This window comes from Phaethon aethereus (assembly GCF_964289735.1).
Source record: "Phaethon aethereus genome assembly, chromosome: 10".
NCBI classification, from domain to species: Eukaryota; Metazoa; Chordata; class Aves; order Phaethontiformes; family Phaethontidae; genus Phaethon; species Phaethon aethereus.
In genome coordinates, this window is record NC_138586.1 from 14,095,406 (window position 1) to 14,117,215 (window position 21,810).

The window sequence follows — 21,810 nt, forward strand, 5'->3', positions numbered from 1 at the left end:
TGCCAAAGTTTGCTCCTTTAGGGTTGGTCCCACTGACAGCAGAATCCTTCCTGCCCTCCACCGTATTAGCGGCTGCGTCTCCTGCAGCGCTGCTTTCTGTCCCAGGGAGCTGCTCGGTCCCTGCGGGGCTCCTCGTGACGCAGGATGAGTAAAGACAGCTCCTCACCAGCCAGTACGCGTACAGCCTTAGAGCAGTTGTTCTTCACACTGAAAACTGTGGTCCGTGCGCGCCATGCACCCACTGATGCACCGGTAACCCTTACCTCCAGGAAAGGGGATCCGCACCCCACGCGTTCGCTTACCCTATGCAACAGGGGGAGGGAGAATGGGCCGAGACTTACCTGCTCATATGGGCCCTCCTTTGTCCTGGTGCTTGGCACCGTGTCCGAGAAACGGCATGCGCCCGTTCTTTGTAAGGCGGGAGCACTCTTCTACCTGTACTCTGACTGCCAGCTCCTTCTCAAAGGCTGTGAGAGTTTCCCCCCAGCTTCACACACGGCTCTGTTCCCATGATGGGGCCCCGTTCAAGCATGGAAGCCAAAGTCTCCTCACAGACATTTCTCAGCTTAGGGCCAACTGCCTCAGCACCAACGGTCGCCTCACTGGAAAAACCCCAGCGCGCAGCAGATGGGTACAGCTCTGCACCCCCCGTCCCCACAGACCTGCGAGCACAGGGCACCCAATTTGGTTTTCTAAGGTGACCTTGAGAGAGGGAGCAGAGCCCAATTTCAGAGGATTTATGCGGAGGTGCCAGAGACAGAAGCAGGTGAGGCGGCCGTGTGTTCGCCTGCCAAGCCGCAGCTCCCAAAGCAGCGGGCGAGGTCCCTGCTGTGCTGAAAGGATGGCCCTGAAGGGCCACCAGCACCTGCGTGCAGCAGAGCCAGGAACTTGCCATGGAGCGGGAGGAAGTTTTTAAATTCTGTTACTGGTTTGGAAAAGTGTGAGCATCCATCCAAGGCACAGCTGGGGGCTTTTCCTGCCAGTGGGTAATGCAGAAAGGAAAGCCAGCATGCTGCCACAAGCTAAATGGGTCATTTCACCTGCGCCCACAGGTACAGGGCCAGCCCAACATCCCAGGTTCTCCACAGCAACACAGGACAGTGAGTACATTTGTTTCATGTGGTCGGCAGAGTATTTCCTAACTAAGCACCACAGATCTAGATTGTATTTACAATAGAGCCAGCTTAAAAAATAAGTTTAAAAACTGGGTTTTATACCCATTCAGTTCATTATTAACAAGAGAAAAATGGAATAATGAAAAAAGAAAAAAGCCAACACAGCAACACAATATGGTTTTGGTTTAAAATCAGCTTAAAAAAATAGAACCAAAAGGAAACCTCTCATGCAAACACATAAAGTGGTATGTAAAACAATGTGCAATTTAATACGTAGTATCATCCATTCTCTTGCTCTGCAGCCTCCTGCTCAGTCTCTGTCTCCCAGCCTCACTCAGATCGGCTGCTGCTCCTTGCTGCGTTACTCTGGACCTCCGGTCCCTTCTGCACAGGCAGCGTGCCAGTCTCTGCTCTGCCTCAGACCCGGGGCGGCTGGCAGGAGGCTGGCCCCAACAGGAGACGCTTCCGAAGCACCTGGTACCGTTTTGAGCTCTTCCTGCCCAAGTGGACTCCCTATGCGCAGTGGTTGGGACAGCAAAACTGAAAGATCTTTGCAATAATACAATACCTTTTAAGAGAGGTCCCTCAGGTTTCCTAGTCCACGTACATATATAATATATATATAATATCTCTCTATATATTATATATAAATTACATATACAGATAAATAAAATGCTTTCTGCTGCCTTTCTGTTGCACTGTTCAGAGCTGCTAGACAGTCACACTTGGAAAAATGCCCCTGGAGCTCTGATACTAGCTCAAGTGCTCAGAGTCCATTGTCTCACTTGTTTCTTACGTTAGTCCTTAGCCGCCTCCTCCCATCTTGATTCTTGGTTTAGTTAATAATAATTAATAATAATAATAATAATATGATAAAAAACGACCTTGAATGGGTTCTCATCTGTCTCTAATGGAGCAGTGGGAAAGTCCATGCAGGAACAGTGGGAACAGTCACATGATGAATGAGTTCATCCCAACAAAAGAAACAGGACTAGAAAACTCAATTTTGCGACGATCTAAAAAAGGGAGCAGGAATAGTTTTCATATCCCCCCTCCTTGGGGCAGAGGGCTTGGGTGGGGTGGGACTTCGGAGATCTTCTGCTCACAGGGAAGCAGGTGGGGGACATCTTCAGAGCTTCTCTGGGGACGGGACCCAGATGTAGTGCCCAGACTGGTCCTCAATGATCTGTTTGATTTTGCTGTAAATCTCTTCAAGAGAGTCTCCTTGTACAATGGCTGGAAGAGGAGACAACAAGCAAGACCCTGAGCATTGGGCAGCACCGCATCTCCCCCATCACGAGCTACGGGGAAGGCCTTCACTCTGCACTGAAGGGTCGTGTGGCATGACGAACAATTAATGAACGAGACAAGCTGCGTCACAGGAGCTGCAGCAGGCGCACGATGACACAGAGGGTTAACCCAGCGTGTCCAAGGGGATTAGTGAGAGCTGATCCCGTGCTGGCAGAATTCCTCGCCCGTGTGAAGTGCTGGCCAGGTTCTCCACAACGGGCTGCTAATCAGCTTTGCAAACTGTGTCATGCCACCATGCCGAGGCTGTGGGCAGCTGGCCCCGGCACCGCAGCTACTCTGCTGCGGTGAACGGGAGGGCCTCACACGGATTAGCTGGCGTGCGCTGAGCGCATACCTGGAGGTGCTGGATTTTTCTTTCCCCCCTGGTCGGCCGCTGAGGGCTCCTCGTATTTGCTGCTTCCTCTGCTTCAGGGTGGGAACCGCAGCATTGTCAGGCTGGAAGAGGCCAGCTTATGGCTGTCGCTCGCAGCGGTAACTCTCGCCCAAAGACCAGCGACAGTCCCGCTGCTTGGTACAGACACAACGTGAAGCACTTCGCTGTGCTCCCTGCGCCAGAGCAGGAGGATGCACATGGAGGGCCAAAGCTTTGTGGTAATGCAGGCTGCCTCTGCAGCCCAGTCAGGACCATTCCCCAGCGTCTCTGTTCCCTCAGTGTAAGTTCCTGGCACAGAACTTGCTACAGTGACCATCTCTCTGCCCGTTACCCACTTCTTTCAACAACAGGTTTCAGCCAGGAGCATTCCTTCCCCAGGTCAACTTCAAACTCACTGTCCAAGCGCATGATGGCATGCCAAGGGTCTGGCAAAGCTGCGGCGCAGGCTTCCTTAGCGCTCTTTCTCAAAGAGCGGCCAGCAGCTCTGGACCTGCTGCCTGGGACAGGAGGCCTGGGGAAAGCTTTTACCCTGTTTGTACCCATACATTTGCTCAGCTGAGATTCATTTTTGGAAAGTGCTCTGCTTGGTTTTTCCCAGTGGCTGTTAGGTGGGTAGTACAGGGTTTAGCAGGATTATCACTCCTCAACTTTAGAAGAAACAGTTACTGCACTGGAGAAAACATGGAAGACCAGTTTCTCTGCCTCTTCGCCTGCCTGTGATTTTCCAGAATTAATCATGTTACAAACATTAGTTCCTGAATGCACAAGGATGCCTGTGTCATGAGCAGCTCATCTCTGCAGGCACAAAGCGCCAGGCAGCCCCGGACTGGCTTGTCAGCAAAGACTACTTAGGAAGCCAGCCAAACTTCCAGTCTTTTTTTGGGAGATGTTTTGCAATAACTCAGGACAGTCTCCACCATTTAGGTCATTAATCTTTTATCTTTCCTCTTTAAAATTACTCTTTTCTCTTTTTGAAAACTCTCCCCTTTCCCCCATACAGGGAGTTTTATTTTCTGTGGCCTTGTAGCACCTTGAATCTATGCTGCGCTTCCCCTGCCTGGGAATTTTTTTTACTTTTCTTATTATTATTAAAGTTGTCAATAAGCATTCACAAACTCAGAAAATCCTGCCTGACAACTTGTCCCCTTCTCTAGAGCTGGTTTACTCTTACGCATCGATCTTGGAGCAGTCCCTTTGCAGAGCCCTGCTGGCAAAGTGCCATTTCTTTTTTGCTTTGATGAAGCTGGACATTTTCCCATGACTCTGCAGTAAGACAGTGCTGGCAGACAGGTCACAGCTGCCAGCCGGAAAAATAAAATAAATCAGATACAAGCCTGCTCCGGACACTCACCTGTAAAATACTCTCCAAACTCTTGCTCAAGTTTCATGGCTTTGTCAAAGACCTTGTTGGCCTGTTCATACGTCTGTCTCCGGTTCATCTCCCTGCCATATACAAAAAGTAGAAGCTTAGCTCTTTTTCTTTGCAATGAACAGAAGCAAAAACAGCCCATGGATCCAGGATGCCTGGGAAGCTTCTGCACACCAGGAATGGAAGCTTTGTAGGGCCCTTCCCCACACGCTCTTTGCTGCCTTGGCACTTCACCTCAACTTCCTGCAGTTCTTCCCACTGCCACCACCCCACCGCGTTCACCATAGCAGAGTGGACTCAAATCCAGACAATCCTCCCAATTTGCAAGACCACTGCAGAAGTCTCCCTGCTTTTCCAGAGCCTGTCACCACCCTCCTTGCCTAGGTTCCCTCATATTCATACAACACCCAAATAAGCAATTTGACCCCTTCTAGCTTGAGAAGGGGTTTTCCCAGCCCCCTTGGTGCCAGCAGAGTCTCTTCTGATCTCAAGTCCATCTCTAGCTACTGAATCTCCTCACAGATAATACTCTCTGCTGCTGCTGCTTGAAAGAGTGGCAAGCTCAGCTCTTACGTCCTTTCCAGCCTGCGCTCCCCAAGGCCAGGAGCAGCAGGACAGCAGAAGGTCCCCCTCAGGCACACATGAAACATCTCCTCTCTGCTCCCCAGGGCTGTCCTGGCTCAGCCACCATCCAGCTGTGATCCACCAATACAGGCTGTTGGCAGCCCCCCTGCCTGGACTCGGAGCCCCAGTGAGCAGGTTACAGCAGGCACATTTGGGAACATTTTTAGATTTCCCATGGATAATCCTCTTTGGGGTGAATGAAGGGCTTTAGCCTGGAGCAATCCATGCAGCCTGGATGCACCATGTGGGGGGACACCACAGAGACAGCAATGGGCCCAGATATTCTTAATAAGGGACAAGTTCAGCACTAGCAGCAACCTCCGCTGGTTTCTAAAAAGCAGAGGCAGCAGACATACAACCCACCAACATGCCAGAGCTGCTCACCCTAAAGAGGCACAGAACATAGCATTGCACTTACATGAGAGCTTCAATGGATTTTGGTTTGATGAAAATGGCAACGGGATAAAGTTGTGCTTGTTGCAACCTCTTGATAGCATTGCCAGACACATCCAGGATGCAGTGTTTCCCCTGGAAAGGAGACGATCGGGATCAGACCTACCCACACAGTCTACTCCATGCAGAAAACAGCTTGCTTATACAGAAGAGAGGAGCCACAGAGGAAACACCAGTCCTGAGACACAAGCCAACTCCCAGTGGCCTTATGTTCCCACCTGCTATGGGCAGGACTGCAGCAACACAAAGGGACTGAATCTTTCTCTGAACACGTGAAACAATTTACAAGCCAGCGGTACGCTCTGGTACTCCTGCGGAGGAAATGCTCCTGCTTCAGGGGTGGCAGCCGGGCACCTTTTTGCCCTGCGAGCACCTGAGCGCGAGACTGGTGCCGCCAGCGCCAGGCTTTCGAGTGGAGTTTGGATGACAGAGGTACGACACGGAGGTGGAGTAATGCAGCTGGGAAAAGCAGCCACATGGCTTGGCAGGACGCCGGAGGGAGGAGAGGCTCGTTCCACGCTTGCTTAAGGTGGTTACAGCCCTTCGTTAACAACACAGGGAGAGAAGGGAAACTGCCAAACACGTCTGGGTTCAGGCTGGATGCATCCGGTCCCAGGAATGCCACCCCACACTCACCCTCTCTGCCACTGCCCGCACTGACTGAATGCTGGTCCCATACAGATTGTCATTGAACTGTCCAGCCTCTATGAACTTGTTGTCCTGGATGTCTTTCTCCATCTGTTCGCGGGATACGACGAAGTGGTAGTCTTGTCCATCCACCTCGTTCTCACGCCGAGGCCTGGTAGTGTCTGGAGGACAGCAGGCATCATGAGCGCACCGAGTGATGCACGCCAAGCCTCCTTGGAGGGAGAAAACCCACTCATGCTCCCAGTCCCCTCCCCGTGCCGCAGGCTAGACCCTGCAAGTAGCGGAGCCACTGCTCTCCCCTCCCTCCACAGAATTGTAGAATGATGCAATCTTTGGGTTGGAAGGGACCTTTAAGGTCATCTAGTCCAACGCCCCTGCAATGAGCAGGCTCCCTCCAGCAAGGGCACCGAGCGCCAGCTGAGACTTACGGGGCACGCAGGAACCAAACTTGTGTGGGAATTCGGAGATGAGGTCGTCGTTAATTCGGTCCTTCGTCGGCCCCAGGATGATCACTGGCCTCGCGTAGTGAACTGCGAACAAGAGCCACAACCTGAGGTCCCATCTGTGCCACAGGCAGCTGACCCTACTGCAGCTTTGGGCATCAACCTGCCCTCTCCCTGCTGGCAGTGGGTGCTCCTGCTCACTCCTCCGCACAAGCTTATCTCCTCTTGGACACGGTCAACATCTCCTTCCCACCTGACCCAAACCATCTGTGCAGCCCCAGGGAAGGTGCTGCACATCTCCGGGGTCACGGATCAGCAAAGCTGCTCCCTCGCTCGGGGGCAGGAGCCAGACAACCGGGACAGCTAGGCGAGGACGCCACAAAGCTGGGGGAGCGATGAGAGCCTAAGAGTCTGATCCAGCTTCTGGCAAGGAGAGACCACCGAGGCTGGGACTATTCAGCCTGCAGAAGGGTCTACACAGACTGAGCATCAAGCAGGGTTAAATGCTGAGAGCTGGGAGGGGGGCTTGCTCTGCAGCAGGGACCTGGCCCTAGGCAGGGAGGGATAATGCCATCCTCAGCTGGGACTAAAGCCCAGCTCAGTTTTAGCTCTGGATCTCTCCCTTGGTCTTGCAGAGCAGGTCACAAGTCTTTTCTGTTGATTAAAATGGGGCGATCAAGGCCAGGGAGAGCCCCGCCTGGCTGCCCTGCTGCACGGAACAGGCAAGAAATGCCATTTGTGTTCACCCAGCGTTGTGCCGGTATGGCAAAGGAGGGGAGGAAGTCGCAGCAGTCACCCTGGCTGTGCTGGGGACACTGGTGCCCATGCAGGAGCGGCCACAGGGCAGCTCTGCACCAGGACTTACTTTCTTGCCGCGTCACCGGCTCGTACGACAGGATGGTGTCCTCTTGTCCTTCTGCAACAGAGCCAGGGAGAGGCAGGTGAGCACTTGCAGCAGCTTTCCAGCCCCTCTGCACCCCTGAGGAGCTGGGTCCGTCCCCTGCCAGCCTCCTGCAGCCCTGAGGACACCTCCAGGCTGCCCCTGTCACACGGCCAGCTGATGTGGAGCGTGACGGGCATGCAGTTACCGGCCCTGGATCCACGTTAATTATTCACATCCCAGCTCTGGGTCAAGCTTCCCCTTTCCCTCCCCGCCACTGCGGGCTCAGGGCCTGTTGGGACACATCATCCTCCCTGCAGGGTGGATGGCAGATGTGCTGCAGATCTTTAGAGGACCCAGCAGGGATAAAGGGAGCATTCGCTGCAGCCGGACCCCCATGCTCTTGTACAGGCTTGGGCTCCAGGAGCCACCTATGCTACAGACCCATCTGGCCATTGCTTCCACAGCAGGCACTGAGGATGGGGGACCACCACAGACTGGAAACCCACCACCCAGCCTTGGAGCAGAGCCCTGCAGCCAGGAGAGTGCAGGGAAGCAGGCAGACTTGCTCCTGCCCCCCAGTACCTGCTCCCCCCAGCCCCAAGGAGGGAGCTGCCTGCAGCATCTCGGTGTCACCAGCAGGAAGGACCAACCTTCAAGCAGAACCACCACCGGGACAAGAAAAGATGGAAGTGCCAAAACTGCATACACATATACATGCACACACGTGTGCACGGGGGTGGGAGAGCAGGCGAGACGCACACTTACTGGAACTGCTCTCGCTGTCACTGGTGTTTGATGTCACGCCCTCTGCAAAGCAACCAGAGAGACCCCCTTCAGAAGGGGCACGGCTGGAAGGCACAGGGCCACCCTGGCTGTCACCCAGCACTACTGACCCCAGGCAGGGCAGCACCGGCCTCCCGAAACACCCGCACCCCAGCACCTGCTGGGATGAGCCTGTGCTGCACAGGCAGGGCGGCATCACTCACCTGTGCCTGGGAAACTGGGGCCAGGCGGGGACACGCCTGGCTGCTCTGGGGGAAGGCAGGGATGCTGGGAGGGGGCTGCCTGGCAGGCACTGGGCTGCCCAGGCTGGGGGAGGGCAGAGTGCATGGGGAGGGGGTGCAGCATGCACACGGGGGCCGGGGAGGGCAGAGCTCCATGCCAGCACGGGGATGGGAAAGCCTAACTCTGGGGATGGGGCTGAGACACAGAGACAAGACAGCGACAGGATGGGACAGAGTTTGGGGCTTTGCTTGCTCAGGCTGACCCCAGTGCTGCGACTGCCCCACAGAGGCTTGCTGGCTGCTGCCTGCTCCCAGGCATGCTCTGCCCCGGTCAGGGGGGTGCAGAGCTCAGGAAGGGACTCATGCCCAGCTGGGAGGGCCGAGGGGCTCCCGCCATTGCTGTTTTGCGGCTCTGGTTACATAGTGCCTCAGAGGAAGGTGGCACCGACCCCACTCAGAGGGGACCCATTGTGGTCACGGCCACCTCCCACCCACACTAGCAGCGGCTCCGAGTCTCTGAGCACTAAATCAGCAGCCAGTCCAGCTAGGAGTAGGAGGAAGAGGAGGATGAGGAGGTACAGCCCAACCTGGATGTGGTGGGCAGCGCTCAGCTGGGCATGCTTCGGGCATGGCCAAGATCCCCAAGCAAACTCCCCCATCCCCTCCCGCGTACAGCGGCAGTGCCTCCTCAAGCCCAGCAGCCTCCGCCGGCAGACACTGCGTTCCCTGGCAGAGGAGCGGCACCCACGGGGCTCCTCCTTCCCCGCACCCAGAGAAGCGCAGCTGCCCCTGCTGGAGCCCAGCCGTTCCCCAGGCACCACCAGGCATGCCAGCGATGGAAAGTGAACGATGCGCATCGGAATTCAACTTACTCAGGTTCTTTGCTCCATAATAATCGTCACTTAACCCAGGGAAGTCCTGATTTCACAGACAGCGAGAAGGGGAGAGGGGGAAGAGAAGAGAGCGCGGGAGAGGGCAGTCAGAGGGATGGGGGAGACAGAGCCAGACCAGCATTAGTGACAGGAGTGCAGAATGGCCCAGAGCTGCAACTGCAAGTGAGGTTAAATGTTTTCAGAGCTGACGCCATCAGCCCGCTGCCAACATCTCGCCTTGTGTGGCTGGACTTCCCCCACTTCATCCTTCCTGCCAAAGAGCCCCAAGGGCCACCCTGGATCTGGGGAGGGCAAGGCAGCCAGGGCAGCATCTGCTGGCACCGAGCAGTTGCAGCCCTGAGCTGCCGACGAGCGGGGCCGAGGCGTTTCTCTGTGGTGCCCTGTGGGGTACGCTGGGGCAGGGCACAGCGGCTCTGTGCTCCCCCAGAACAGCCCGGCCCCTCTGGGGGCAGACACAGCACAGCCAGTCCTCTAAGGCGTGGCAGGGGGGGCACGTTTTCCCCCACCTGCATGTGTTAGTTGCTCACAGCCCGGTGCTGGCACGGGCTGTAGAAACATGGGGGAAGGACCCCCCACTGCAAGCTGGGCTGGAGAGTGGCAGGGCATGGGGAGGGAGCTGGCTGTGGGTCTGCAACATGGGCTGGCGAAGAGCACTGCCTGCCCCATCCCCGTGCCGTACTTCACTGGCTGGCTGAGAGCAGCGCCCCAGCGAACCCCCAGCTCCAGCACCGAGCTGACTGGAGCCCAGCCGTGTCCAGGCACTGCAAGAGATACCCAAACACACAGACTTAACCTTCACCGCAGACCAGAGGCTCACGCTGGCTGCTAAGCTACTGAAAGCTGGCGCCAGCCTGGCATGGGCAGCAGAGGGATGCGGGTGGCCCCCAGAGCAGCCCAGCATCAACCTCCTGCCTCTGCATCGTGCCCAGCAGAGCCACCGGAGGGGAGGGGACACATTCGTTGCACTGGCACCGGGGCAGAGACACTGCTCTGCCTTGCCCACCTCCTCTTCCCCGAGGTGCAAGGACCACAGCTCTCTGTCTGGACGCTTGCCAAAGGAGCAGATGCAGTTCAGCATCCGGAAGGAGGAGGGGTTGGGTTCGGCAAGTAGCTCCAGTGCTGCCCACATCAGAATTCAGGGCAACAAGCTGAATGCCCTGCCTTTGCTGGGAGCCCCAGGGTGCTGCCAGGTGGGAGTTGGGGACCTCCTCCCAACGTCTGCAGCCAACTACCAGTGATGTGCCTCAGTTGTGGGTGGGCAGCTCCTCCACCAGCGAGGGCATGGCTCCCCTCTGCTCACAGGGTTTAACCCGAGGGAAGGGCTCTCAAACGGGAATACGTAGCTGCGAGTCACTTCTAGGGGAGACGGCCCTTATGCGGGGACAGGAGAAGCTCTGCCGGAGATGGCCAGCCTCTCGCCTGGAGGGGAGCAGCCCTCGGCAGGCAGAGGGAGGGAGCAGAGCCCGCAGCAGAGCAGGGAGAGCAGGGGGAGGCAGAGCAGGGGGTCAGGCGAGTGTAAAGTTGGATGAAAGGATGAAGACATTGAATATGAGAGAGAGAAAGAGAGTGCCAGCCCGCAGCCGTTGCTTTGATTTCAAGCTCTGGTTTCTCCCTAGCTGCTGGCACAACTGTGGAGCACAGACCCAAACACGGGCAGACGCCAGGACCCCTGGCTACGTAAATGTGCCAAATCTCTCCCCGCAAGGCAGGGGACCTGAGGGTCGCACACTTGCCCTCTCTGGCCAGCTGCTACTTACGTTCCTGTCCGCCGCTCTCCTGGGCCAGGTTCTCTTTGCTCTTGTAAAATGGAAACTTTCGAGAGAGGCGGAAACTCTTTTTACGTTTCGTTTTGATCGACTGAAGAACATGGAGATGGGAGGGAGGACAGAAAAAACAATGGTGTTTAACGCATGTGGGAAAAATTAAAATGAAGAGACAATGAAGAGCTGTGTCAGGGCAGTTACCCTCAAATGAAATCATGGAGATTACATGAGAACTGTAATGCAGGAAAAAAATTAAGCGTGGAGAAAAATGTGGTAGGGATGCTGGGAAGCTGGCAGGGCAATCAGCAGCTCTGCAGGGGTAGCCAGGCTGTTCTTCCTTCCTTGTCCGCTCGCTAAGCGCTCCTGTGTGGGGTGAGGGCAGCTACCTTGACCTGCATGAGCTGCTGGCAGTCAGCTCCCAGTCAAGGGCCGTGGTGAGATGGGCTCTGCTCCCCCACCACTCCAACCAGGGGTCCTTCCCCAGCGCTTTTGCACCATCCTGGGCTCCTCTGCTAACTCCCTGCACAGTCACAAAGGATTCCTGCTGAGCAGATGCAGGTCTGGGGCAGGTCCAGTCTCTTTGCTTTGGGATTGTTCCAGCTGCCCCACTGGGAGCTCTGGCTGCTGGGACTCATCCTGCCCCCACTATCTATCAGCTTCAGGCACTCCACTGAGCCACAGCTCAGCACTTACTTACCCTGTTGGATTCAATCATGCCAGTCCTGGCGTGGAACTTCACTGTTTTCAACCGTGCTCTCTCCTTCTTTTCCACCCTGATGGGAAGTTAAAGGGGAGAAAGAGCTGCTAGCCCCATGCATGCATGCTCCGTGCTGCCTGCTTGGCTCCCTAGGTGGCTCTGTGCACCCTCAGGTGGTGGCCCCGTTGGCAAAGGGCAGCTCCTTCTCAGAGAGGGACGGAGGTGGAGCTGCCTGCCCGGGGTCTGGCCAAGGCCAGCATCTGCAGGAGCAGGAGAGGGGACAAGCCAGCCTTCCTGGGAAGGGAGAGATGGGGCTGGCTCTGCAGATCCGAAGGCAGGGGCAGCTAGCTCCTCTGCTCCCTGTGACTTCTCATCTCATAGGACCTGGCTCGCAGAGTTGGGCAGGTTGTCAGAGGACGCAAGGAGCAGCCTGCAGTCACTGCTGTGACTCTGCTCTCACTTGGAGCCCCAGACTGGCTACCACCGGCTCTCCATCCCCACGGGGACCACAGAGAGGGCTGAGCGCTGCCCTCCTCACCTGGAATCTCACCCAGCTTTGGGGAAAATCTCCCCAGGGAGATCTGCATGCAGCCCAGCTTGTGACTGGGGTGCCCTTCATGCTGCACAGCCACAGAAGGGCGGGTGGGCTAGGCTCACAAGGAGATCGCACCCTGAGCAGACCCCCGAGGGCTGCAGGGCTTGCAGAGGCTGAGGAGCTCCAGGAGGCACCACGCGTGACAGCTCTGGCTGACAGACACTCACCTTTTCTTGCTGGGGATGACTCCAATCTGCTCACTCTCGCCATGGGGCGTGACAAGCCTGGCTTGCCACCACTCGTCATCGGAGGCATTGATGACGTGCAGGATGTCCCCGTAGGAGAAGCTGAGGCCCTGGCTGGGCAAGCAACTGTCCCGGGTCCGGTCGTAGTCAAACAGGGCTCTGCAGAGGAGCAGAGAGAGGAGCAATGCCTTCCCTGAGCACGGCCAGGCAGTGAGGGCAGCAGCACTGCCGACCTCCTGGGGCACTGTCACCTTCATACCTTAAAGGATTTAAACACAAATTTTGGGGAAGCCTCCTGCCACGGCGAGCGGCGCTGCGCAGCCACCAGCATAACCCTCCTACTGGAGGGCTCAGCACAAGCCCCAGAGCATGCAACACAGCAACAACAGTGCTGGACCAAAGCGACTCGCTCTTGCCCTTAGCTGCGAGAGGCACACAAACCACAGACACATCGAAGGCGGCTGTGGTTAGTGAGCAGGTGAACTTACATGGCCTCGAGAAAGCAGCAGGGTGCAGAAGGACAGTGGGGAACCGGGGTGCAGGGCTGCTCCCCACCATCCCTCCCAGCAGCTGCAGTGCCAAGGAGCGGGATGGGGAACATCAGACCCCACTGCTGGTGGGCAGCCGCACAAGCGGAGACCGCAGGGTGCTTTGAGCATGAACTGTATTCATGTACAGGGGTGCGTTAGTCCAGAGCCTGTGAATTAGGAATGCATCTGAGGGTACATATATATGCTTCCACAACTGATCCTCTTCAGACTCCTAAATACTTACCCTGAGAACCGTTTATTTCATTTAAAATTATCTTCAATATTAAACTAAGAAGCTACAGAAAAGATTTTTTTTTTTTTTTTAAAAAAACTAGAGGAGCACTAATACCCTTCCTGCATGCACTTGATCACACACAGCACTGCAGCCTGTACCCACAAGCTGCTCTGGGTGGTTTAACGTGCAACTCAATTCTACTAATGTCAGATCTCAAACTGTGTCTGCTTTGGTACATCCACTTTGCAACAAACCAAACCACAGGAACAGTCACTAAAAGCACCACTGCAGGCAGCACAACCTGGCGTGTTCGCTCCTGGGACATTGGCCCCGTGCACCCCCAGCCTAACATGAGCCTGGGCACTGCAAACACCAGCGGGCTGCTGGTTTAATCCTGGCACTAACCAGCCCTCCTCAGCCAGGAGGGACACCCCCTTCCACCGCAGGGTCTGAAAGTACATGGTGCAAATGGGAGGGCTGAGGGACCATGTGGCAGGTCCCCATGGAACAGTAGAGCTGGGAAGGCACTTCTTCAGCCAGATCCCTGCTCCGGTGCGGCCAGCGGAGTGCTGGGCGATGAAACCTTCTGGGTCTCTTGGGACTGGATCAAGGCAGCCCTACGCGTCCACATACATCCAGCCACCAGGTCGCTCCCCCGTTCCCAGCTGGCTCAGGGCTGGGGCAGCTCTCCTGCTTAGTCCCTCGGCACCCAAGCACGGCCCGCAGCACGCTGGAGCTGGCGAAAAAAAGGCACCACAGGGCCCTTTGGCCGGAGGCAAGCAACCCTTGCAGGCAGCTCCTGGCCAAAAGATAAGGCTGCGCGTGGCCGGCAGGCCCCTGCAAGGAGCAAAGCAGGAGCCAAGGCCTGGGGAACTGGTCAGGCCGGTTCCCGAATCAAGGCAGGCTGCGGGGTGCCCTGCCCACACCCCACCCCGCAGAGCAGCGCTGGCCCCACGGCTCCCTGCCTCCTCCTGCGGGAGCCACCGGCATCCCAGGGCAGGCACAGCAAGATTTGTGTGAGGGCCAGACACCTGCGAAGCAGAGGCACAAGGCATTTGCTTCCCCAAGAGGCGACGCTCCCTCGTCAGCACCCAGGACCCACCGTGGCTGGGTGCTCCCGGGCCGCGCAGGCTGCCGGAGCCAGCCAGCAGCGCGGTCGCTCCGCTCCACCCCTGGGCCAGCTCACGGCACATGGCACAAGCAACCAGGAGAGCAGATGGTTTGGCCAGAGGGCAGGGGAGCAGAGCCAGGGCCTCGGCACGGCCTCCTTCCGGTGCCCGGGCACAATGCCTGCCCGGCACAGCCCCAGCGCCGGTGGACTTTGCCCCGTGGCAGCACAGGCGGGCAGCAGGCAGCGCGGGAACCTGCCTTGCCCCCGGCCCATCTTACGCAGCTGTGGCTCCAAAACACGTGGCGAGGGCCGGCACCCCCAAATCGGCTCCAGCAGGCACTCGGGTGCCCAGCTCTGGCCCTGCACGCACGGCGCAACGCAGCCTCACGGGGCTGACTCAAGCAGTTGGGTAGCAAGTTCTGTAATTGATGTCCTGTCTGCAGCTCAGCTGGTTTCAGGTAAACTGTGCTCGAAACTACCCCGCCCAGAAGGGCTGCGGCAGCCCAGGTGCCCGGTGGCTCTCGCAAGCACATTTGGCTGCCAGAGCCAGAGAGGGTCGGGAAACGCCGTGCTGAGGCAAAGCTCTCTCCTGGGATCACTCGCTCAGCAAGGAGCTGCCCAGCTCCTGTCTGAAGCCACCTGGGTGCATACGAGGTGACACAGCGCTGCAGAGGCCACCAAAGCTACGTGGAGGGATGCACCGAGAGATGCGAGATGCTACAAGCAGCCCAGAGGCAGCGGGGACCTCTCTGGCTCACAGGCATGCCCTGATACATCCAATACCTATCCAGGCAGGGAACAGGAGACTCACTGGCTGGACCAAACCTAAATCCTGCTCCACCCACGAGGGTGTTCATGGGACAGCAGGGGAGCGAGGCCAGGATTAGCAAGAAGATGTTTATTCAACACAGCACCCAGCTCATTGCACATCCCCAGCATGGAGCCCCGAGATGTTAAATCAAGCAAGATGCCTGCAGAGCCTCACAGAAAAGCATGAATTGCAGGAGCCCAGAGAGGCAGCTCTCTCCTCCTGCCAGACTGGTCTTGCACTGGGTCCAGCAGCAGCCTGAAGCCCCTCTGCATGGAGCAGCCATGCAGTGGGAGATGCAGGCTGAGGCTGATGCAGCCTTGGCCCTTGTCATCCTTCCCACGGGGAAGGAGAAGCATCCCCTGCTCCTGCCAGCACCCACCTGCAACAAGCTGTGCAGGGAGAGGATTTACAGGATTATTTAATTACCAAGTTAAAATTACTCATTAGCTGTCACCTCAATCGCACTGTGGCAGGCAGGAGATGGTGGGAGGCAGGGACCAAGCAGGGGCTGCTCTGGCAGCGCAGGACTTGCAGCAGTTAGAGCTGCATGGCTGCTTAACCCCTGCCTGGCTCTGGACCAGAAGTGCATCGAGGGCTCAGAGCAATAATCTGCCTAAGAGCTCATCTCTCCTCTAGACAGATCCTGCTGCAGGAATGGTGGGAGAAGACAGGGAGAAGCCTGTTAGCAAGGATTGGTTCAAGGAGAGCACCCTGAACGCTGCCCCGAGCTGCCCACAGCAGAAGCAGTGCTGGATGCCCAGCATTTCCCTGTTTCCCAGTAGTCACCAGTGAGTCAACCTGGCCAGCAGCTGCCCAGGGCTCTGGAGAGACACCAGCGCTTTCCAAGCGAAGCAGCCCTTGGAAGAGGCACTCAAGTGCAGAGCACCCAGCCCCAGCAAACCAGTGCAAAAGCACCACTCTCCCTGTGGCACCCTCTGGGCTTCATGATGCAGCTATCACACTTTCTTCCCCGGCCTCCAAAACACCCGTCCACAGAGGTGACGCACGGCCCAGGCTGAACTGTCCCACCCTGCGCTGTGGGAATACATCCACCCCACCCACCTCTGGCTGCCTGGAGCACGGGGCAGGCAGGAGCGGCAGACCCTTACCGGACATAGAGAGATCTCTTCTCGCTTGTCCGGAGCGAGCCGGAGCCAGAGCTCATGCTGCTGTTCATCATCTGCTCCCTCAGATCGTGGATCTTTGACTCGAAGCGGCTGTACTCTGCGGGGAGAGAGGTGGTCAGTGCAGGCAGGAGCTACCCTCGAGCCACCCACCCCAGCACCGAGCAGGGCGCAACAGGTAGGCGCAGAGAGAGGCAATGACGGCCTGTCCGTGGTGCATCTGGCCCGTGGACCCGTCCGTCCCTGCACATGAAGGAGGACGAAGCCAAAGAGACTGCAGCACCCTGTGGGAGTCCAGGCAGGGCACCGGTTGCTCCCAAACCCCTCACAGGCAGCTCAGGCAAGGGCTGCTGAGACCTCTGCTACTATTGAGCTGCAGCTCAGCAAGGGAACGGTGGGCAGGGCTCGGCAAGCTGCTGACCTACAGAACACTTCAGAATGTGCAGAGAGCCCCTCCAGGGGACCGTCACCCACTGGCTGAAGCAGCAAGGCATGACTGTAGCCATCAGGGGGTCCCCACCTACCGCTCTTCCAGCAGTGGGGCCCCTCTCCCCAGCCGGCACAGGCGAGGCAAAGCATGGCCCCTGCCCATGGAAGGGGAGTGTGGAGGAGGAATTCACCTTTTGCTCCTACATCCCAGCTGCAAAGACGTGCAGGAAGAGCTGGGGGACCTGCCAGAAGCCGCTGCTGGCTGGACAGGAGCAGCCACCACCTCGATGCCTGCCGCCGCGCCAGCCCAACCTTCAGCTGGGTGTAAAGGTCGGGCCAGCAAGCAGAGGGTGGAAGCACGAGCCCTGCATTACCCAGAGCCAACCGGGGAAGGTTTGCCGGGCGGTGAGCAACTAGGGCATCGTGGCACCAGGGAAGCTGCTGGCACCACCACAGCCCACCCTGTCAATTCTCACCCAGTACCCTTGATTTTGTCCCGCAGGCACACCCTGCAGTTACATCCCCACGTCCCGGCGAGAAGGGACCAGCCTCATCTCTGCTGTCAGACTTGCCTAGAAAGCTTTCTCCACAACCAGTGGTTTAGATGTGGTTTGTTTTTTTTTTTTTTTGTGAACCAAAGCACAGCAGCTCAGCAGCCCAGGCAAGTGCTCGCTTGCAGAGCGGGGCCCCAGCAGCGCGGGGATTGTGCGGGCTGCTGCCTGGGCTGCAGAGCTGCATCGCACAGGGGCAGCGGGAACACCATGCTGCTAAGAAATGCACTGCAGGCTGTGTTTGAGCATCAGCCCCTCACCGTGGCGGGGGAGAGGTGACTCGGCGCAGACGCGTGCGGGGCTGGGGTTATGGGGTTATGCAGCTGCAGCTTGACATTTCCTGACTCTCCAGCCCCTCACTCTGCAGCTGGACCCACCTGGGCATCCCCCTCCCACATCCAGCTGCCAAAGATACATTTTTACTTAAAGGCTGAAAAAAAAGAGACACAAAAAACCTTGAGCGGCACACAGAAACTCCACACAAAGCCCGAGCGTATCGAGAGGTGCTGCATGCCAGGCAGGGTCAGCATCTTAGTGTGGAGGTCACTAGATCCCCGCTGCCCCTTGCTGCCCCATGCTGAGGGCACCCACTGCCCCCGCCTGCCTTCCTGCTAGCAGAGGGAAACACAGAAGCAGCCAGGCATGGGCAAAGCTTATTTTATAAGAAAACTGAATTTTGACACCGAAGCAGCACTTCTGCACTCACCGACCTGCACCGGGGTTTTACGGAGCTCCCGGCAGAGGGAGGTGAGCTTTGTCCTGCTCTGCACCTCTCGCCACACACCGGGGTGGACCACAGCATCTGCGGTGCAGCTTGTTTGGCCCCAGGATGGTTCATGAGCTCTTAGATCCAAGAGGAGCATCCATCACACCAGAAGCAAGTACAGCTGCTCCGTAAACCCTCTTTGGTACGGAAGGGCTATTTCCCCCAGGGAGCTGCTGAGCACTACAACCCCTGTCCCCAGCTGAGTCATCCCAAACTTTGCCAGAGGCACAGGCTCTGGACACCCCGCATTGGAGGACCCCTGCTCCCTGCCACGTGGGCTCGCATCCCTCCCACAACACCCTTCTTCACGAGAAGCTGGCGTGGAGGATGCACTGCCCAGGATCGGGCAGGCAGCAAAGGGCAAAAGTAGATTTAGCCATCGCTGGCATCAGGGCAGGGGTGTCAGGAGGGCAACCTTTGGGTGCCACCAGCCTGCCAGCAACCGCATCCCCTCCAGGCAACCCAAGGGCAGAGGTCTCCAACGCCCTTGCCTCAGCCAAGTCACTCCATGGAAAGGCACTTTCCAAATTTTGCTGAAGCAGCCACGCTGCTTGGAGGGTCTGGAGAAGCCCACGGGCATGATAAAGCACAAGCCATGCTGGATGCAGCAAACTGCAGAAGGACACAGGGGCTGCTCTAGCTTTATCCTCCAGAGAGCAGGGCAGAGGAGCAGCCAGCCCCAAAAGAAAACCTGCCACCTCCCTCCCAGTGCAGGGGAGGCAAGGCTACCCCAGGAGCAAGCACGGGATACTCCCAGCTGCCACCAGCCCCACCTTATCTGGATGCTGGAGCAGCCTTCGAGACAATTACCAGCAGAAACCCCCCAGCAAGCCGCGCTCCTGCCTTTGCTCCCTGGCTCACAGCCACCTTGTCTCCGCATCCTGGAAGGAGATCTCCTGAGCAGCCAAAACTCGCCTGGGAAGCTTACCCGTGGCAGTGAGGTGAGCCACGGCTGATCCCCACCTCCCCGGCATTCCCACAGGACCCAAGTGCTGGACATGTTCAGGACATGCTTATCAAGAATGAAAAATATGCAACAGGTGACCTGGCGCCACGCGCCAGGAGGGGCACGACGTTCACTATTCCCACTCAGCAACTTGATAAAAACACCGCTCCACCCTCCGGCCGCTCTTCCCTCCCCAGGGTGCGAGTGCCCTAGAGCTGGGCCTGATCCTGCACCGTGGAGTGAGCTCAGTGCCAGGAGCAGGATACGGCCCCACATACCTAAGTGCAGGCAGGACACAGAGCATTAAGATCAGGCAGGGATCGCCTGCCTGCACTCAGGACCCCCAGCAGCAGCACATGCTTGTGTAATACGGCTGCAAACATACCCAGCGGAGCCAGCAAGATGGTGAGTCTGCAGACGATTTCTGGGCACCAGGAGATGGTGCGAGGGTAGAAGGCGCTGGTAGAGGGGGAGTTGCATTGGAAAGCAACCCCCGAGCACACATAAAGCTTCGTGCTCATGCCCTGCTCTCTCTGGCATGCAAACCCACCCGCCCAGGGCCGGGCCAGCTCTGCAGGGCCATCAGCAGAGCCCGGGGATGCTTGGCCATAGGCTCCAGCCCAACCACCTGCAAAATCTACCTCCAGCTCCATTGTTCTCCAGACAGGCATTTTATTGCCCTGACCCTGCACACCAGTGCCACACCTGCACATCAGCTGGAAAGCTGCAGGGTTAAAGTACAGACACCTCCCTGCACAGGGCACACGTGCCGCAGGCCCAGGAGAGTGGCCATGGGAAAGCTTTTAAAAGGTCACTGCGAGACCCTGGCACTTCCCTTTGAGTGGCCAGCTCAGAGAAATGCCATCACACAAGTTTTTGTATTTTCAGGTGAGGAATATCAAGGCTTTTCTGTGTGGGGCGTGAGGAGGGGGAATTGCCAAACCCAAGCGCTGGCGACAGCAGCGGGCAAAGGTCAGGGGGAGAAGTGCTCGAAGGAAAGGGACCTCATAAACAGCTCAGAGGCACCATCACGGGGAGCAGCCTCCTCCTTCTCCTCGATGGCATGCAGCAGTGCTTACAGGCACTGCGCCAGGCGCAGGTGTTCAAAAGAAAGGCAGGACAGCAGCTCCTCTTTCTATCCTTCCCTGGTTTTGTTCTTTGCTTCTTTCCACTCCTAGTGCCTGGCAGGACCCCATAGGGAGAGCACCTCGTCCCCCGAGACCTGCGCAAGCGGCCTCTCTGCTCCCTTGGAGTCCCAGCGAGGTCAGATGCAGAGCACATGTGCACTCACCCAGCACCCCATGGGCAAGCCCTGCCCGCACTCACATACAAGACAGGTGCCATCCTCCGCCTCTGCCAGCAGGGAGGAACTTCTCAAAGCCCTCTTCCACCAGCATCTCCTCCTTTGGGCATCCTGCGATCTAGCTCTCCTGCTTTTTCCACAGCCATGATGCACATAGAAAAGGCAAATGTTTGGGAGCACACATCCCCTGGAGGGTGACCTTTCTCCTTGGACCCCAGGCCTTCAAGCCTCCGCAGTGCTGAGGTCAACCCTCAGGATCTAACAGTCTGTGTTTCCCAGCAGCAGTGCTGCCTCCCGGGACGGCTGCAGCCCGCGCACCAGGTGCTGCTACCCGCACATGCCGGCGGCCATCGTGGACCCGGAAAGCCACCAGCTACAAAGCACTGACATTTCAGCCTCAGTCTAAAGGGGTTTCAAAACATTTTGTCCTGTTTGACATTTAGGAACTGCTCTTAGTTGGCGTTTTTGCCAAATCTCAAGTGGCAAAGGGAGCCAGAAAGACAAGAACATTAAGTGCTTCCTGGAAAGAAAGAAAAAAAAAAAGCCAAAACAAACAAACCCCACACCCACAGCACACCCCCGAGCGGCTCTAACGGCTCCGTGCCCCAGTGGCCTCTGCCGTGGGATGGAGGAGGAGGAACAGCGGGGACAGGGGCCCGCAGGGCAGAGCCCCGCGGTGCCACCGAGGAGGCACAAGGTGAAGGACGAGAGGAGGCACGGCGGCCTCGACAGAGGGGGCCAGAGCTGCTGGGGGAGAAAACCAGCGGGGCTGGGGAGAGACGCCTTCACCGGGGGCCCTGAACCGCTGCACCCCGGCACCGCCACGGTGCCGCTCGGGACACGGTAGCGGCGCGGCAGCAGCCCCGGAGCCGCTCTCGGCCCCTGGGCGCCGGCGGGACGCCCCGCCGGGCTCTCGCCCTTCCAGTCCAGAAGTGTCGCTTCAGCCCCGCCAGCGCGGAAGGGTCTCGGTAGGCAGCTGCCGGCTCCTTCCCGCAGCGGTGGCTGCCGCACGCAGGGTCCAGCCACCCCAGGCGGGACCACCAGCCCCCGACACCTTTGCCGAGGGAACCGAAGGCCCGCGCTAAGGAAAGGCAGTGGCGGGGCAGCGCGGCTGGCGGGATGCTCCGAGCCGGGGATGAGCGCCCACCCAGCACCGAGGCCCCGGCTCCAGCTCCGCCGGCCCGGTGGTGGCAGCGGGGTCCCCGGAGCCCACTGCGCTGGGCCAGGTGGAAGGGGGGAAAATGAGCCGCCCCCCAGGACGAGGGGCGGCCGTGAGCCCCGCCGAAGCACCCCCTCGGTCCCGGACCCCCCAACAAGGCCCACGGGACCCTGCGGAGCGGGGCCTCGAGGCGACGCCCTACGGCAAACGGACCCCCTCCCACCGGAGACGACCCCCCCTCCCGGCGAGGCCCCCGGCCGGCCAGGCCCGGAGCGGCCCGGCGCGGGCGGGGCCGGCGGAGCGTCGCTCACCTGCAGCCGGTGGGGGCGGAGGGGGGGCGGCAGCAGCCCCGGCGCCGCCCGGCCCGCACACAAAGCCGCGCAGGCACCGCCGGCGGGACGCCGCCGCCCCGCCCCCCTCCCCGCCGCGCCGACCAATCGGCGCCCGAACCTCCCCCCGGACCCCGCCCCGCGCCAATCACCGCCTCGC

General features: G+C 58.3%; 1 protein-coding gene across 7 annotated transcripts in view; it reads right to left on the bottom strand.

Annotated features, from left to right (window-relative positions):
- Positions 1–2,210: 2,210 nt before the first annotated feature.
- The window catches only part of DLG3 (discs large MAGUK scaffold protein 3), a gene marked incomplete at its 5' end in the record, with an annotated part of 64,759 nt that continues 45,159 nt past the window's right edge, over positions 2,211–21,810 (bottom strand). For 2 of the 7 annotated variants that reach the window (XM_082003984.1, XM_082003983.1), the window contains 11 exons: positions 2,211–2,351; positions 4,151–4,242; positions 5,211–5,320; positions 5,882–6,054; positions 6,322–6,423; positions 7,202–7,252; positions 7,985–8,026; positions 10,874–10,973; positions 11,577–11,652; positions 12,339–12,515; positions 16,153–16,267. In XM_082003984.1, the coding sequence (XP_081860110.1) occupies positions 2,245–2,351; positions 4,151–4,242; positions 5,211–5,320; positions 5,882–6,054; positions 6,322–6,423; positions 7,202–7,252; positions 7,985–8,026; positions 10,874–10,973; positions 11,577–11,652; positions 12,339–12,515; positions 16,153–16,267 (1,145 nt within the window). In that variant the 3' untranslated portion in view covers positions 2,211–2,244. Of the gene's footprint in view, positions 2,352–4,150; positions 4,243–5,210; positions 5,321–5,881; positions 6,055–6,321; positions 6,424–7,201; positions 7,253–7,984; positions 8,027–9,095; positions 9,142–10,873; positions 10,974–11,576; positions 11,653–12,338; positions 12,516–16,152; positions 16,268–21,810 lie in introns of those variants that run through there. The other 5 variants (XM_082003987.1, XM_082003985.1, XM_082003986.1 and 2 more) reach the window with 5 other exon arrangements.